A 17,864-nucleotide genomic window follows, 5' to 3' on the forward strand; every position below is an offset into this window, starting at 1 on the left:
CTTATCTGCCTAACTCCCAGTTAGTCCTCACCTCTGAGCTCAAACCTTATGTCCTGAGGAAATGCCTTCCTAATCCCCTTGTCCTATCACAGCAAGTCCCTGATATTTGTCCTCACTGCACTCTGCATATTTCTAGTGTCCTTCCTCCACTAGGTTGTGATCCCCACAGGGCAGGGGCCTGTGTTGCCCACCACTGTAAGGCATGCGGCACAACCCTTGCCCACTCTGGCTCCTCCCAGTTCCAGTCCTTGGTGAAAGTAATTAGTCACCAACAGACCTCTCTCTTATGTCCCAACAAGCAATCTGGCCTTCTGACCCTACCATCAGGGATGTGTGTGAGCAGGTAGGGCAGGGGATGGAGACCAGTGCTGGCGTATCAAGCTTGAAATGTGCTGCTTCACAGGAGGGACCTAGTGCCCAGGTGGGAATGAAAGAGACCTTGGGCCACTCATTGGGTCACAATATAGTACCCCCTGCCCTTATTTATCATCTCAACTCCCCTCGGAGTTTAGGTGGGAAGGCACTTGAATGCCTGCCCAGGTACACTGGGGCCACTAGGGGAACAGATCAAGATGGCCATGCAGGAGAGGGTGAGGGTAGGGATGGGGGTGACAGGTCATCAAATGTGGGACTTTCACAATGCCGAATAAATGAGCCCCCCAGAAGTTTGGCTCCTCTTCTTGGCAACACTGAGTGCTTTCAGAATATTTGTCTGTGGTCTTAATGGACAGAACAAGGCATTGTTATGCTCTAAGTCCTTAGTGTCCAACACCGGATATGACCAAGGTTAGACTTCCAGGAAATGGAGGTCTGATTAACCCCCATGAGTCCTTCAGCTCTGACTCAAGCACCTCCTTGAGAAGTTTTTCTTCCCTGACACACCCTTCCATTGTCCCTGCCCCCCACCCCAGGAGTCCCCACAACTGTGATGCTTTTTGTAGTGGGCTCAAAGAACATTTGTCGAATGAATGGAAGCTTCCTGGTTGACTCTCTTCTGAGCAGTTGTGTTTACTCTGCAATTTGTCTGGAATTCTTTCCTCTTCATTCACCTGCTCAGTTTATCCCAACATTTAAGGGGTTACTAGATGTTACATATACTCACTTAGCTCAAGGGTGACCTCCCCCAGAAAACCTTTCTGATCTTCCCTTTAGGTGCTCCTCCTCTCCATGGCCACCACACCTAGGTGGACTTCTCAGCCCCTAGACCAAGATGATCCCTTAGCCATAGGAACTGGACCTGATTCATCTCTCTGTGGCCATCACCTGGCAGTGCTTGGTAACACCTGCAGAAGGTATCATTTCTAGAATAGATTCTGGTTGAGATCCCAGCTCTACCACCTGAGTTTAGGCAAGTTCCTTTCTATTACTTTGCTGGTCAGTGGAATGGCTGGCTGAGACAGAAGTACAGAAATGAGATTCAAAACTACCTGAGTACCCAGGATAGTTATCACGCTCTCGACCCTAGGGGAGGATCAGGGCAGAACAGGACCTTTAGTACCTGGTATTTGGTAGTACAGATACCTGGGCTCAGTTAAGGGGGGAGAGAAAGTTACAATAGGCTTTGTCCTTCTCTGCCCCAGTCTAAAGTCCTCCACCCCCAAGTTACCTAGAAAACAGAGCCTACAACAAGAACTAAGTACTGAAGTTTTATTTGAGAGTTACAAACCCAGGGCACTGGGTGAGAAAAGGGAAGAAGGGCAGGGAAGAACTGGCGGTAATGCAAAGTGATAGCAGTTGGGTCCTGCTTCAGGACAAGCCTTGAAGAAACACAGTAGTTGTATCCAATGGCTACCTGGGTGATCTCCCCATTGGCGGAACTGTTTGGAGAAACAGTGCCTTGCAGTAATTGAGGAAAAGGAGGGAAGAAGGACTTTATCTCCCTGACTTTCTCCAATCTCCTATTAGTCAAACCTTACCTCAGGAGCATTAACTCCCCCACACTTCTGGGTTGCTAATAGCAACTTGAGATGCCCGATTCCATGCCCGACAGACTTGGCATTCCATCCAAGTCTGGAAGATACAGGAGAGACAATCTCTAGGAATGTGACTGATGAGTGCCAGAGAGAATCTGATTCAGTACATAAGATGTGTCCAAAACAGTCCAATACTTTTTCTCATTTACCAAATGAAGAAACATGGCATAGTTATTATCAAGGATCTTTCTCAAGGTCACAGGGCTAATAAGTGGTAAATTCAGGATTTGAACAGTCTGGCTCTGGAAACTATATAAGTTGAAGATAAGGAAGTTGGATTTTATGTAGCAGGCAAAGGAGAGTCAATAAAGAGTTTCAAACTGGGGAGGGACACAAGACAAACAGCTTTTTGATAAAGCTCCCAATCTCTACTTGCCTCCATTTTCCCATGTGGCTAAACTTGGCAAAAGTTGGCAGCCCCAGAGAGGCAAGGGGATGCAAGACAGTTTTGAGGAGCCTCTGACTGGGTCCAGAGCTCATGTAGGCTTTAACACCACCTCACAATCTTTCTCTGTCTTCATCTAAGCCTGCACCTACCGAAGACTAGCTGGTCAGAGGCAGGCAAGATCTGGGTAGAGAAGCCAAGATGTGAAGAGGAGATTGGCCTAAAGACTAGGAGCAAGAGGACCAGCCATCTGTCCATTGTTGTCCTGTGGGTCTGGGGGTCCTGGCACCCGTAGATGAGTCTTTTGGTGTTGCCGGAGATGGTCAGATCTCATGAATTGTCGGCCGCACTGATCACATCTATGTGGTCGATATCTGGTGTGTATCCGCATATGTCGTCCAAGCTCATCAGAACGGAAGAAAGACCATGTACAGCCTTCCCACATGCATTTATAGGGCCTCTCACCTGGGGGCGGGGGGAGACAAGGAACAGAAGAAATTAAGTAGAAGAATATGCCAGCAGGTGCATTGAAAGGGGTCTGACTCTATTAAAGAAGAGCAGTCAAGGTTGAGAAACCAAAAGAAAACCAAGGGAAAGTAGTGAGGAGGCAAAACAATCAGCAATCCCCATGATTTTGGCATGGTTGCACTAGATGGTGGGAAAGTAAATATTGGGGCCAATGTATCTTTACCCCAAGCTTGAAGGATGATAAACTAGTCCCAAGCCATTACAAACCCATGGTCCAGCACAAATCTAAAACCCAGAAACTCCTCTACCCTACCCAATCCTATCCCACTTATATGTGACACCTTATTCACCTGTGTGTTTGCGTTGGTGACTCACAAGGTGGGAGCGCTTAGTATAAGCTTTTCCACAGCTCTCATATTGACAGCAGTAAGGCCTTGAAACAGGGAATCTTCTCCTGGAAGCCCTTTCCTGGGCCCTGGAGTACCGCTCTGCTTTCTGTGAAGCACGCATGGGCTGCTGGGGTAGGAAGGGGTCTTTCTGGGAGCCTGGCTGGCTGAGAAAGTCCTGGGATTCTAAAGCCAGAAATGATGGGGACCCAGCTGGGTTCATCCTAAAGTCATGGGGGTTTTTAGGCGGCAGCATCTGACTCAAAGAAGGGAGCATTGCCTGGGCCTCAGTAGAAGGCACGGTGGGGGCCAATAACATTTTAGGTGTTAAAGAGTCTCTATTAGAAGGTACCATTGGGGGGCCAGAATAAGGCATTGTTGGCACATTGATGTGGGATGTCATTGAGATTCCACTGGGAGCTGAGACTGGCAGCCCACTGGGGGGCATCCTTAGATTCCTACCAAAGGTGATGTCCACCCCTGGAATACTGGGCTCTCCTAAGGGCATCATCTGGGGCCCCTTGAAAATCATCATTCCTGGCTGGGAGGGAGCCATTCCCTCACAGTAAATCATCTGGGAAGGAGTGTGAGTCACTTGGGGGCAGTAGCTCACACCATGCTCAGGCAGCGACATACTGAACTGCGGCCCCATTTCACTTGCATTCTGACTGGGTGCCTCAGCTAAGGCCAAGGGGACCCTTGCCAGCTCTGTGCACTGGTGGAAGTGTTGAATGCCTGGTGCGCCATCATTCCAAGAGGTGTGCACTCCACTGTGTCTAGGAGATGGAGACATGTCCAAGACGAACTTCTCAGTATCCTTGAAGAGAGAGAGAGAGTGGGATGAAATTCACCCTAGTTCAAATTCCAGTTCCACACGTCCCTCCTTCCCATCTCCAGACCCCACCCTAATCCAGCCTCCAATATATCTTCCCTGAATTATCCTGCCTCCAGGCCATTCGGTTCAGGCTTTCTAGGATGCAGGTCTGGTTGATAGGAGCATAATGAATGCCTAGATGTGACTCATGCCATGTTTCCTCCTTGCCACGTTGTTTATTTCATAAAATGCAACCAAGGGAGCAAATAAAATATTCGACAACCTTCACCTTCAGTAAAACTCTGAGAAAACCTTCAAAGATTATCTTTAAGCATGAGGGTGAAAAGACATCCAAAATCAGCCTAAGTGCAGAAAGTCACAAAAGTAGGAAGGATTAAGGTTTCAAAGAGTCATGGCTCTGCAAATATTTACTTACAGAGAGGGTCTCGGTTGAGTTGGAACTACTGTGGACGAGTCTGAGATCAAGTATTGGAGGAGGTGAGGAAGAGAGACAGACTTTTAACAAGGGGGGTAGATTGGCTTGGAAGTCAGAGGCAGTGTTCCTGGATGACTAACTGGTGTGAAGCGAAGTGAGGAAGAGATTGGTAGTAGAACTTCTTGAAACAGGACAGGATCCAAGAATCATATTTTTTAAAGCTGTCCAGTACTGTAGCATCAGAGAGAGCTCTTGAGCTGAGAAACTGAGAAAGCGAACCCATAACCTCCCATCTGCCCCTCCACTGTGACAGTTCAGAAAAGACCAATCCATTCAAATATGAAAACCAAAATGTAAGTAAAAAATACAGTATCCATGAAAGATACTATGACACCAAAACAGAAATTGAAGATTGCAATCTCAAAAAACAAAAACAAAAACAAAAACAACAACCACAACAAAAAACCTCAGGGTTCCTGGGTGACTCAGTTGGTTAAGTGTCTGCCTTCAGCTCAGGTCATGACCTCGGGATCCTGGGATCAAGCCCTGCATCAGGCTCCAGGAAGCCTGCTTCTCCCTATCCCTCAGCCCCTCCCCACTGCTCATGTTCTTTCTCTTTCACATGTACTCTGTCTCAAATAAATAAAATCTTTAAAAAAATTTTCACCAGTAAAAATGTTGCCACAGATCAAGGAAAAATGAGCAACATTCATACACACACACACAAACACACAAAAAGAAAGCAAACTTAAAGCAATGTCAGCTTTTAAACCAACTACAGAAATATCACAGAGCAGAAACAGAGGAATTCAAAGAAGTTGCATCCAGATTACAGGCTACAGCTTATATTAGAGAGGAGGGAGGGAAGCATAAGGGGCCCTGGAAGAGCTTCTGTGGTGGTGGCAATGTTTCATAGATCTTCACTTTGTAGTAATTCATTAGGCTGTACATTTATATTCACTTCTCTGAGTGTTATTTTTCACTAAAATAGTTTCAAAATAATATTGTGAAAGATCATGATTTTTAGCAAGTGAAAAATTCTATCATAAAAATCAGAGTAGGGATCCCTGGGTGGCGCAGCGGTTTGGCGCCTGCCTTTGGCCCAGGGCGTGATCCTGGAGACCCGGGATCGAATCCCACGTCGGGCTCCCGGTGCATGGAGCCTGCTTCTCCCTCTGCCTGTGTCTCTGCCTCTCTCTCTCTCACTGTGTGCCTATCATGAATAAATAAAAAAAAAAAAAAAAAAATCAGAGTAAAAGTCAGTAAAAGTAATGGTGAATTTAAATAGGAAACATTCTGTACATTTTCCCTAAGAGGGAATTTATAGCTGTAAATACTTATAATAAAAAAAAAATCTCAAATCCACAACTTAGCTTTGCACCTTAAGGAACTAGAAAAAGAAGAATGGCTGATCCCAAAGCTAGCAGAAGGAAAGAAATATTAGAAAAATATATCCATAAAACCAAAAGCTGGCTCTTTGGAGAGATTAACAAAATTGCCAAAACTTTAGCTAGATTGATCAAGAAAAATATGAAAGTGAAGACATTTCTACCAATTTTACATAAATGAAAAAGATTATGAGAATACTATGAACAATTTCATGCCAATAATTTGGATAACCTAAATAAAATGGATAAATTCTTAAAAAGACAAAAGCCTACCAAAACTGAATCATGAATTAATAGAAGATCTGTACAGACCCATAACTAGTAAAGAGACTGAATCAGTAATCAAAAGGCTCTAGGACAAAGAAAAACCTTGAACTTGATAGCTTAATGGCTTAATTATAAACATTTAAAGAAGAATATCAATGCTTCTCAAATTCTTCCAAAATATTGAAGAGGAGGATATACTTGCTAACTCACCCTAGCATTGCCTTGATACCAAACCCAAAGACACAAATAAAGCAAAGAGACCAACATCTTTCATGCATCTTTCACGATGCAAAAAAATACTAAAAAAAAAAAAAAAAAAAAAGGCAAACCAAATCCACCAGCATATTAAGCAGATTATACAACATGACCAAGTGGGATTTATCCCAGGAATAAACAAGCCTTATTCAGCATCTGCAAATCAAAGTAAAATAAGGGGGTAAAAAAAGCAGAAAAAAGCATTTGAAACAATCCAATATCCTTTCATGATTAAAAAAAAAAAAAAAAAAAAGAATAGAAAAAAACTTCCAAATTGATAAAGGGTATTTATGAAAAACCCATAGCTTACATCATACTCATGATGAAAGACTAAAGACTTTTCCTTTAAGATCAAGAAGACAGGGATGCCCACTTTTACCATTTTTATTCAACATTGTATTGAAAGTCTTAATCAGAGCAAGAATAAGAATAAGAAAATAGAAAATAAGAAAAAGTATAAAAAGTGTAAAAAGCAGGGGAAAAGGGTAAACTATGTTTCCAGATGATACAATCTTATATGTAGAAACCCTAAGGATTACACATACACACACACCTGTTAGAACTAATAAATTCAGAAAAAGTAGCAAGATTCACTTTATTTTTAAATAAAAACAATCCCACAGCATTTATTGTCCTCTGGTAATAACATAAAGGTAATCAAAACAATACAAATAAGGGTTTTAGAACTATGTTCCCAACAAAGGACATCTAAAAAAACAAACTACACGGCCTTCTCAAGAATTTCTCACTTCATTGATCATTCTAGTTGGAGACACTTAGGAGCATCCTTCTAGCATGATCCGACTCAGTTGTTTTCTTGACTTTGTTTTAGAATGAATCCTTTCGTGCTCGCTTCGGCAGCACATATACTAAAATTAGAATGAATCCTTTCGGCATCATCTAATACAAGGTTCATGTACTCATCAAAACCAATGATACAGCCCTCTATCCGCATGTTGACTCGCTCATAAAGCCAACCTGAATCCGAGATCTATTTTGCAAGTATCTGAAGATGAGATTGATGGGCTGAACTATCACCGTCTGCACTTTTTGACCCTGACCACAGTACACCATGGTGGAAGCTGACAAAGACCGCACCGTAAGATTGATTGATTGATTTTAAGATTTATTTTTTAAAAAGATTTTATTTGAGAGAGAGTGCACTTGTGTGAGCAGCAAGGAGAGGGAGAGAATCTCAAGCACTGAAGTAGAGCCCAACTCAGGGCTTCATCCCATGACCCTGAGATCATGACCTGAGCGGAAACCTAGAGGCAGATACTTAACCAACTGAGCCACCCCACTACCCTAAAAGTAGTAAGATTCAAATTCAAGAAATGAATACTTTTCCAAAAAAGACATCCAGAGTGCTAACAGACACATGAAAAGATGCTCAATATCACTCATCATCAGAGAAATACAAATCAAAACCATGATGAGATACCACCTCACACCTGTCAGAATGGCTAAAATTTACCACAGAAGAAGCAGCAGGTGTTGGCGGGGATGTGGAGAAAGGGGAACCCTCTTGCACTGCTGGTGGGAATGCAAACTGGTGCAGCTACTCTGGAGAACAGTATGGAGTTTCCTCAAAAAATTAAAAATAGAACTACTCTATGATCCAGCAATTGCACTACTAGGCATTTACCCAAGAATATAAAAATACAGATTTGAAGGGGTATATGCACCCTGATGTTTATAGCAGCATCATCAACAGTAGCCAAACTATAGAGAGAGTCCAAATGTCCATCGACTGATGAATAGATAAAATGTGGTATATATATATATATATGGAATATTATTCGGGCATCAAAAAGAATGAAATCGGGGATCCCTGGGTGGCGCAGCGGTTTAGCGCCTGCCTTTGGCCCAGGGCACGATCCTGGAGACCCGGGATCGAATCCCACGTCAGGCTCCCGGTGCATGGAGCCTGCTTCTCCCTCTGCCTATGTCTCTGCCTCTCTCTCTCTCTCTCTATGACTCATAAATAAATAAAAATTAAAAAAAAAAAAAAGAATGAAATCTTGGGGGTACCTGTGTGGCTCAGTTAAGTGAATGACTTAATTTTGGCTCAAGTCATGATCTAACAGTCATGAGATCAAGCCACACATTGGGCTGGGTGTGGAACCTGCTTAAGATTTTCTATTTCCCTCTCCTTCTCTTAAAAAAAAAAAAATCTTGCCATTTGCAACGATGTGGATGGAGCTAGAGTGCACTATGTTAAGTGAAATTAGAGAAAGACAAATACCATATGATCTCACTCATAGGTGGAATTTAAGAAAGAAAACAGATGAACATATGGGAATGGGGTGGGGGAAGGAGAGAGGAAAACAAACCATAAGAGAATCTTTTTTTTTTTTTTTTTTAATTTTTATTTATGATAGTCACAGAGAGAGAGAGAGAGAGAGGCAGAGACACAGGCAGAGGGAGAAGCAGGCTCCATGCACCGGGAGCCCAACGTGGGATTGGATCCCGGGTCTCCAGGATCGCGCCCTGGGCCAAAGGCAGGCGCCAAACCGCTGCGCCACCCAGGGATCCCCTACCATAAGAGAATCTTAAGGATACAGAACAAACTTAAGGCTGATGGAGGGGAGGTGGGGGGGGTTGGGTTAGATGGGTGATGGGGATTAAGGAGGGCACTTGTGATGAGCACTGGGTGTTGCATGTAAGTGATGAATCACTGAATTATACTCCTGAAACCAATATCGCACTGTATGTTAACTAAAATTTAAATTAAAAAAAAAAAAGATTCAAATCAGACACACAAAAATCAGTTGTTTCTATACATTGACAATGAGCTATATGTAAAGGAAATTAGAAAAACAATTCAATTTACAATAGCATCAAGAAGAAATACTTAGAAATAACCAAAGAGGTTAACTTAATCACCAAAAACTACAAAATATTACTGAAGGAAATTAAAGACATAATAAATGGAGAGACATTTTAACGTTCATGGATTGGAAGACTTTAATAGTTATGATGTCAATGCTATACAAATTATCTACAAATTCCATACAACCCCTATCAATATACCTTTCCTGCAAGAATAGAGAAATTAGGGATGACTGGGTGGCTCAGCAATTGAGCATCTGCCTTAGGCCCAGGGCATGATCCTGGAGTCCCGGGATCAATCAGGCTCCTGGCATAAAGCCTGCCTCTCTCCCTGTCTCTCATGAATAAATCAATAAAATCTTTAAAAAAAAGAAAAGAAAAGAAATCTACCCTCTAAAATTCATATGGAATTTCAAAGGTCACCAAAGAGCCAAAAACAATCTTGAAAAAGAACAAAATTGGAAAATTTACACTTCGTGATTCAAAATTTACAAAGCTAAATCATCAAAACAGTGTAATATTGGCATTAAGCATAGACCTATTCACCAACAGAAAGGAATAGAGCCCAGAGATAAACCCCCACACATACGGTCAAGTGATTTTCAACAAGGGTGCCAAGATTGTTTAACGGGGGAAAAGTCAGCCTTTTCAATAAATCGTGCTGGTATAACTGGATATCCTCATGCAAAAGAATGAAGGGCCCTCACTTAATATCACATACAAAAATTAATTCAAAATGGATCAAAGACCTAAACATATGAGCTAAACTATAATACTCTTAGAAGAAAACAAGGGAAAAGCTTCAAGACATTGGATTTGGCAATGATTTCTCAGATATGACACCAAAGGCACAGGCAACAAAAGAAAAAAGACAAAGTTGGGCTTCATCAAATTAAAATCTTCTGTGCATCAAAAGACACCACTAACAGAATATAAAGGCAACCCACAGGATGGGAGAAAACATTTGCAGATCACATATCTAATGGAAATACCCAGAAAATATAGAGAGCTCCTAAAATTTAACATAAAAACAAACAACTTGATTCAAAAATGGGCAAGGGACTTTACTAGACTTTTCTCCAAAGATACACAAATGGCCAATAAGCAAATGAAAGATGCTCAACATAACTAATTAGGGAAATGCAAATCAAATCCACAATGTGATACCACTTCACATCCATTTAAAATGATTGTTATCAAAACAACAACAACAGAAACAACCAAAGGGTTGGCAAGATACGGAGAAATTGGAATCCTTGTACAATTCCACTTCTGGTATCTACCTATAGAACCGAAAGCAGGGACTGAAACAGATATTTGTACACCTGTGTTCAGAGCAGCATCACTCACAGTAGCCAAAATGTGGAAGCAACCCAAGTGTCCATCAACCGATGAATGGATGAACAAAATGTGGCATATACCTACATTGGAATGTTATTCGGCCTTACAAAAAAAAGGGAGGAAATTCGGACACATACTGCAACATGAATGAGTCTGGGAGATATTAAGCTAAGTCAAATAAGCTAGTCCCAAAAACAAATAATGTATGATTCCATTCATATGAGGTATCCGAGGAAGTCAAATTCAGAGACAGAAAGTAGAATGGTGATTCTGCCAGGGGTTTGAGGGGATGGAATTGAGAAGTTACTTTTTATTGGTTAAAGAATTTCAATCAGGCAAGATGAAAAAAGTTGCAGAGATTAATAGTGGGGATGGTTGCATAGTAATGTGAATATGACTAATGCCACTAATTATACACTTAGAACGGTTATAATATTTTTGTTATATGGATTTTACTACACTTTTTTTAAATGTCTAAAAAAAGTACACAGAAGGGGTTCCCACCACTGGGCACCTGAGTGGCTCAGTTGGTTTAAGTCCCTGCCTTTGGCTCAGGTCATGATCCCAGGAACAGAGTTCCACATCCGGTTCCCTGCTTGGGTGGAGAGTTAGCGCTCCCTCCCCCTCTCCCCACTCATGCTCTGTCCCTCTCTCTTTCACGTTCTGTCTCTCTCAAATAAATAAAATCTTTTTTTAAAAATTTGTTTTATTTATTTATGATAGTCACACAGAGAGAGAGAGGCAGAGACACAGGCAGAGGGAGAAGCAGGCTCCATGCACCGGGAGCCCGACGTGGGATTCGATCCCGGGTCTCCAGGATCGCGCCTGGGCCAAAGGCAGGCGCTAAACTGCTGCGCCACCCAGGGATCCCTCAAATAAATAAAATCTTAGCAAACAAACAAACAAACAAAAAAAGAAAAAAAAAAAAAAGAAGGAGTTCCCACTGGACAAATTTGCGACAATTTGAGAATCAAAAATAATGACTATTGGTTTTAACAGAAGCTTTGAACATTGTGAATTGAAGTGAAAATTAAGTGTTTGTTATACTTTTCCAGTAAGAAACTTATTTCAAAATCACAAGAGCCCAGTGGTTTAAGAAAAATCCTGCTTTACAAAAGAATACAAACTAATAAATGTAGAAAGAATAATAAATTGGAAAAATCATTATTTTACAATCCTTAAAACTTTTGATTAAGGGAAAATTAATATTTGGTTGACACCAGTGGGTGAATGATTGCTGGGGAACGGGGCATTTGGATGTACCTAAGATAACATTACACAGATTACTTTCTGACCACGAGGCTAAATGTTAAGTTTGAATAGAGAGATCAGGATTTTCACCTTAATCCAAGGGCTAGGCCTAGTGTTACCCAAATGGGGGAGCCAGATGTGTCTCCTGATGAAGATGGAGCCTACTGTACCTATGACACATTCTTTTTTTTTTTTAAGATTTTATTTAATTATTCATGATAGACATAGACAGAGAGAGAGAGGCAGAGACACAGGCAGAGGGAGAAGCAGGCTCCATGCCAGGAGCCTGACATGGGACTCCATCCCCGGACTCCAGGATCACGCCCTGGGCTGAAGGCAGGCGCTAAACCGCTGAGCCACCCAGGGATCCCCTCTATGACACATTCTTACCAACAATCAGGAATACAGTGAAGCAGGACACCTGGGTGGCTCAGTGTTTGAGCATCTGCTTCGGCTCAGGTCATGATCCCAGGGTCCCGAGATCAAGTCCCACATCAGGCTCCCCACAGGGAGCCTGCTTCTCCCTCTGCCTATGTCTCTGTCTCTCTCTGTGTCTCTCATGAACAAATAAATAAATAAAACCTTAATTTAAAAAAAGGAATACAATAAAGCTTTAAGGTCCAACACCAATTTAGAAGTAATACAAGAGTCAGAAGCTGAATTATACCGTAAGAACACAATGTGATGAATCCAGAAGAAGGAATGATCTACAAGACAACTTAGGATCATGGAACATGAAAAATGGAAAGTCAGTTGGGAAAAAAAGAAAAATATTCTAATTTCAAAGAAGGTCAAGAGATGTAACAATCAGATGCAGCTGCGAGCTTAGATCAGATCCTGGTTTGGACATATTAGCGTAAAGAACATTTTAGTGACAACTAGGGGAATCTGAATAAGAATGACATTTAAGATGATGTTAATTAGAATTTTGGTAGGTCTGAAAATATTCTGATTATGGAAGAAAATTTTCCTTCACCCTAGGAGGACTGGGGAGATCCTATCTGCTGTATTCACCACTCCATGAAGTAGGCACACAACAAGCTCTAGATAACTGTCGGTCCGGTGGGTGTTTCCAGGTGACTCAGCTCCTCCTACCTCCGTCTCAGTGATGGCCCTATTTTCCTGATCCTTCACAAGCAACTTCTTTGGAGATGTCTAGAATATACCCCTTCACCACTACCATATCTAATTATCCCCCCAAATTCAATCTGGCCCCCATTTCTCCGCAGAAACAGCTTTCATAAAACTCATCAACGACCTTCTTGTCACTTAAGTCCAAACACTTGTCAGACCCCTTCTTGCTTGACCTCTCAGGAGCTCTGGAGAGGACTAACCACATTCTTCTTGAAACATCTTCTTCCTTTGCCCTCAGGAACACCTTGTCACACTTGCTTGCCTTTTCTCCTTCCCTTCTCCCTGGGAGAGCCTCTGTCTCCTCTACAGTTTCCCCTTACTTGCACTTACTAGGCAATCTTTCTCATGCTAATGATCCATTTCAGTTTATATTCCACCTTTTCTTAAGCCAGTAGCTCCAGGGTAGACTTCTGAATCTCCCAGCTGCCTACTGCTCAGTCCATTTGGATAGCCCAAAGGCACTTCAACGGTTTGTATCTAAAAGTCCTGCTCATCCTTACTCGCCCACCCACAGGAGTAAAAAACAAGCCTGTTCCTTGTCATCCTTTGCTGTCTCACAAAATGTCACTCTTCTTGCCCAATTGTGCAAGCCAGAAATCTGGGAAGGTGTCCTGGCTGGCTCTCACCACCTACTTGTAGGTTAATTATCCATTCTTGTGGTGTCTACCTCCAAAACACATCCAAGATCACCAGTTGGTGGTCACCATGCTCACCTCCCTAGTTAGGCTGCTGTCTTAGTTCTCACCAAATGAGACCCCAGTACCTTCCCAACAAATCGCCTTGATTTCTGCTCACTTCTATCAGGGCACTCTTGACTCAAAGCAAATCTAATCATAACTGGTGGCGTTTAAATTCTTCAGTGGCTTCCTACTGGAGCCGGGAAATCCCTGCCTCCTTTCCCCGGGGCCACTCACTCTCCCATCAGGCTCTTGGCCTTAGTTCTAGGTCCATCTTTTGCTTCCTCCAAGGGAGATGCTTACTGTGTCCGGCCTCAGGTCCTGCAAACCGTTCACCCAGCCAGTTCTCAAGTCCCTCGACACGGCGTTACCTGGGCCCTTTTTACCCCCAGAGCCCAGTACAGGTTCTCAGGCTCGGTGAGTTTTCATTGCATAAACGACACCTGATTTATGTCCTCGATTTGCCACCCCTCCCCTTCCCAAACCTGTCCCTCACACTTCTGAAACCCGCATTTCTGCTTCCCTCTGCCAGCCTGCACCCACCCCGCCCGGAGCCCCCCACGCCCGGCCCAAGGGCTGACTTCTGGACTCACGTGCACCAGCTGGGGCTGCCCCTGCTGCCCCTGGCTGAGCCTCCGGGCCTCCTGCTCCATCTCAGCCTGGGTTGGGCTGCACATCGGGGCCGCGTGGGGGTCCAGGCCCACACCGGAGCACAGCTGAGCCGCTGGGCGTCGCAGGTCGCGAGTCCTGACACCACCACGCCGCAGTCACAATTGCCTCGCTCACCTTCTACTTCCCACCCTGCGGTGGGCGGAGCCAAGGGCCGCACCCACCGCCCCGCCCACAGCAGCGGCCCCGCCCCCTCCTCCACCCCCCCACCCTCCCCCCAGGCACCCGGGTCCTGCCCAGCCACCGCAGGGTCACTAACAGGGGGCCTCAGACCTTCAGCACATCTTGGGTCTTACATCTGCCCCGCCCCCCCATGAGGCCATCCACCCTTCAGTCAGAGCATCTCTGTTTGGCCCAGATAGGGGTAAAGACACCGGGGTTTCGGACCCCAGGCCTTGTAGACCTCAGGGTGGAAAATCCAGGGCAGGAAGCCCGAGGCAGCCACGGACAAGGGGGTAGGTGACAAAAGAGCTTCCACCGCCACCCCACCAGGTCAGGGTCCTTTGCCATGAGCTCCCAGAGGCCTGGATCTTCTCTGCTATAAACCACGTACCTCTGCCCCGTGTTCGAACCGGATACTTGGGAGCTCCGTGGCATGGGCCTTTATTCCAGGATACTCACTGAGTACCTCCCGGGTGTCTGCACTGCTTTTTGGAACTAGGGATTCAATGGCAAACAGGACAGAACTAAGGGTCTTCGCTCTCAAGGAATTTTCATCCAAAATAGGCAAGTGGATATAATCAAGCCAAGTTAATATAATTTTCTTTGGTGGTGAGTGCCACAGAGAAAACGAAATGGGAAAATGTGAGCTGAGAACTGAGTGCCTGGAAGGGACCTCCTCATAGGAAGATTGGAGGAATCTGGGGCAGGAGAGGGCTTGGCCCGCTAGAGGAAAAGTAGACGGACCAGTGACCTCCACCAGGGGAGCACAGTGGAGAGTGGAATGACGTGATAGGGATGGTCTTGGAGACCTTGGACAGCAGTTTGAACTTTATCCCAAGTGTGTTGGGAAGCCACTGAAGGATTTTAAATAGGAAATTGATATGATCTAATTTTTTAAATCAATCATTAGGCTCCTTTGAGATTTATGGATTATAGGAGATGAGATCAAAGAGGAGACACCAGTCACAAAGCTAAAGGAGCTCTCCAAGAAAAAGCTGTTAGTATTTGTGGGGCATGGTGATGGCGATTAGAAAATATTTTAGGATTAACAAGGGAAAGGACTCGGTAATGGATTGGGATAGTAAAGGGCTGAGAGGAAAAGAGGAATCAAAGATGACCCCTATGTTACTGGCTTGAGCAATTGAGTGATTACTGCACCATTCCGGAATATGGAAAGATAAGAAAAGCAGATTTGGAGGCAGCTAAAACAATCCAATTTTAGACATACTGACTTTGAATTGCCTACTAAACGTGCTCAGAGAGAGGTTAGGGCTGTAAATGTAAATTTGGATATTGTCTGCACAGAGATGGTGGTTATAAGGCCAGTAGAGTGAATGATGTCAACCAGGGAGCTGGTTAGGGAAAGGGACTGGGGACAGAACCTGAGGACCTGCTACATTTAAGGTTTAGCAGAACAGAAAGTTCACCCAAGGAGACTGAGAAGTAACAGATGGAGAAGTAGGGGGAAAGTCAGGAGATTGTATTTCAAGAAGCCAAGAGAAGCGTGCATTCAAAAGAGGCAACCACATCAAATGTTGCTGAGATAAGAATCAGGATTTGACAAGATGAAGGTCATTGGTGACTGACAAAAGTGGGTAGAGGGCAGCCCGGGTGGCTCAGGAGTTTAGCGCCTTTTTAGCGCCTACCTTTGGCCCAGGGTGTGATCCTGGAGACCCAGGATCGAGTCCCATGTTGGGCTTCCCGCATGGAGCCTGCTTCTCCCTCTGCCTGTGTCTTTGCCTCTCTCTCTCTGTGTTTCTCATGAATAAATAAATAAAATCTTTAAAAACAAAACAACAAAAAAAAGTGGGTAGAGCCTGGGCCTCCTGATCTTGGAGTCAGGAGTTCAAGCCCCATGTTGGGCATAGAGTTTACTAAAAAAATAAAAATTTTAAAAATACGTGTATATATAATATTTAAAAATATAAGTATATATAACACATATATTTTTTTAAAGTTTAGCTATAATTGGGAGCAGAGAAATGAGATGGTAGTTAGGAGGATTAGAGAGGCTGAATGAGGATCCACCAATAAACAGAAACTTATATTGAAGGAGATAGCTTAACCATAAGAGCGACATTGATAATTCAAGTAAAGACAGGACCCAGAGTACAAATGGACAAATGGGACTTTGGTGAGAGTAGGGACTTTTGTTCCATTGTAACAGGTAGGATAACAAGAGTTTAAGTATCAAAAAAAAAAAAAAAAAGTCTTAAGTATCTTAGTGTCTCCAGCTCCTAGTATGTGGTGGAGCTGAGAGCAGGCCCTTGAGAATTAGCGGCTGTGCCTCTAACACGAGCTCAGGTTTCAGCTCAGGGGCCACTGCCTTCTGAGGCCATCTCTGACTCCTATGTGATGCCTCTTTCATTATCAGAAAGTGGTGTTTCTCCCAACATGGCATCTAGAATATGTCTGTGGGGGCACCTGGGTGGCTCAGTTGGTTAAGCATCTGCCTTTGGCTCAGGTCTTGATCTCAGGGTCCTGGGATCGAGTCCCGTGTGGGGCTTTCTACTCAGTGGGGAGCCTGCTTCTCCTCCCTCTGCCTGCAGTTCTACCTACTTGTGCTCTCTCTGTGTGTTAAATAAATAAATGAAATCTTAATTAAAAAAAAAAAAAAGAAGAAGAATATGTTGGGGCACCTGTGTGGCTCAGTCAGTTGGGCCTGGGATCAAGCCCCACATCAGGCTCCCTACTCAGTGTGGAGTCTGCTCCTCCCTCCTGCCTGTGCTCTCTCTCTCACTATCTCTCTCACTCTCAAATAAATCAAGTCTAAAAAAAAATAGAATATGTCTGTGGAGTGAATCATATTTGACACATGGAGCAGATTGTTTATTAACCTGATCCTCTATAAGATAGAATTATTTTCATAATTCAAATTTCATATTTTCAAGTCCCCATAAAATGAAAATAATAATATGCAGAAAAGAAATGCGGGAGTGAAAATTTTCTTTTACAAGGTTTATATGCATATTCATGCCAGTAAAACAAATACATATATACAATTAATATTTTGGTACAAAAAAATGAAATAAGTACAGCTGTTTACTTCAATTGTTTTCACATCAACCTGTTTGAATTTTGATCCTTTCATTACTTATGTAAATGATCATTCAGTAACTAACAAGTGATTTTAATAAAACCAAAACTGCTAAATTGTACCACTGATGTAACATTTATTTCCCTGATTCATTGAACCTATTTCTCTGCTGGGAGCACCCTGCCCACTGGTCACCAGAGCTTTCCTAACCAGACTAACTCCTACCCTCTATAAGTTAGCCTATCCTGGGATCCCTGGGTGGTGCAGCGGTTTAGCGCCTGCCTTTGGCCCAGGGCGTGATCCTGGAGACCCGGGATCGAATCCCACGTCGGGCTCCCAGTGCATGGAGCCTGCTTCTCCCTCTGCTTATGTCTCTGCCTCTCTCTCTC

At 43.6% G+C, this 17,864-nt stretch overlaps 1 protein-coding gene across 2 annotated transcripts; it reads right to left on the reverse strand.

Annotated features, from left to right (window-relative positions):
- Positions 1-1,528: 1,528 nt before the first annotated feature.
- KLF17 (KLF transcription factor 17) lies at positions 1,529-14,352 on the reverse strand. Of its 2 annotated transcripts, XR_003125346.3 has the most exons (4): positions 14,201-14,352; positions 3,177-4,029; positions 2,511-2,823; positions 1,529-1,817 (listed from the first exon to the last, which is right to left on the reverse strand). XR_003125346.3 is itself a non-coding variant. In XM_025420379.3 (3 exons), the coding sequence occupies exons 1-3, from the start codon at positions 14,282-14,284 to the stop codon at positions 2,579-2,581; spliced, it is 1,182 nt and encodes a 393-aa protein (XP_025276164.3). In that variant the 5' UTR covers positions 14,285-14,352; the 3' UTR covers positions 1,537-2,578. The 2 variants fall into 2 exon arrangements, 1 of the variants encoding a protein (XP_025276164.3); XM_025420379.3 differs by having other exon boundaries at positions 1,537-2,823.
- Between the last annotated feature and the right edge of the window lie 3,512 nt (positions 14,353-17,864).

The sequence above is a fragment of the Canis lupus genome, chromosome 15 (genome assembly GCF_003254725.2).
Source record: "Canis lupus dingo isolate Sandy chromosome 15, ASM325472v2, whole genome shotgun sequence".
Taxonomy (NCBI): domain Eukaryota; kingdom Metazoa; phylum Chordata; class Mammalia; order Carnivora; family Canidae; genus Canis; species Canis lupus.

Bases quoted from the DNA above. Each gene is read 5' to 3' on its own strand.
- KLF17 (XM_025420379.3), bottom strand. From the start codon at position 14,284: ATGTGCAGCCCAACCCAGGCTGAGATGGAGCAGGAGGCCCGGAGGCTC. The intron at 4,030-14,200 runs GTGAGTCCAGAA...TCTCTCTTCAAG, and splicing joins GGCAGCCCCAGCTGGTGCAC to GATACTGAGAAGTTCGTCTT. The intron at 2,824-3,176 runs GTGAATAAGGTG...CCCCGCCCCCAG, and splicing joins TCACCAACGCAAACACACAG to GTGAGAGGCCCTATAAATGC.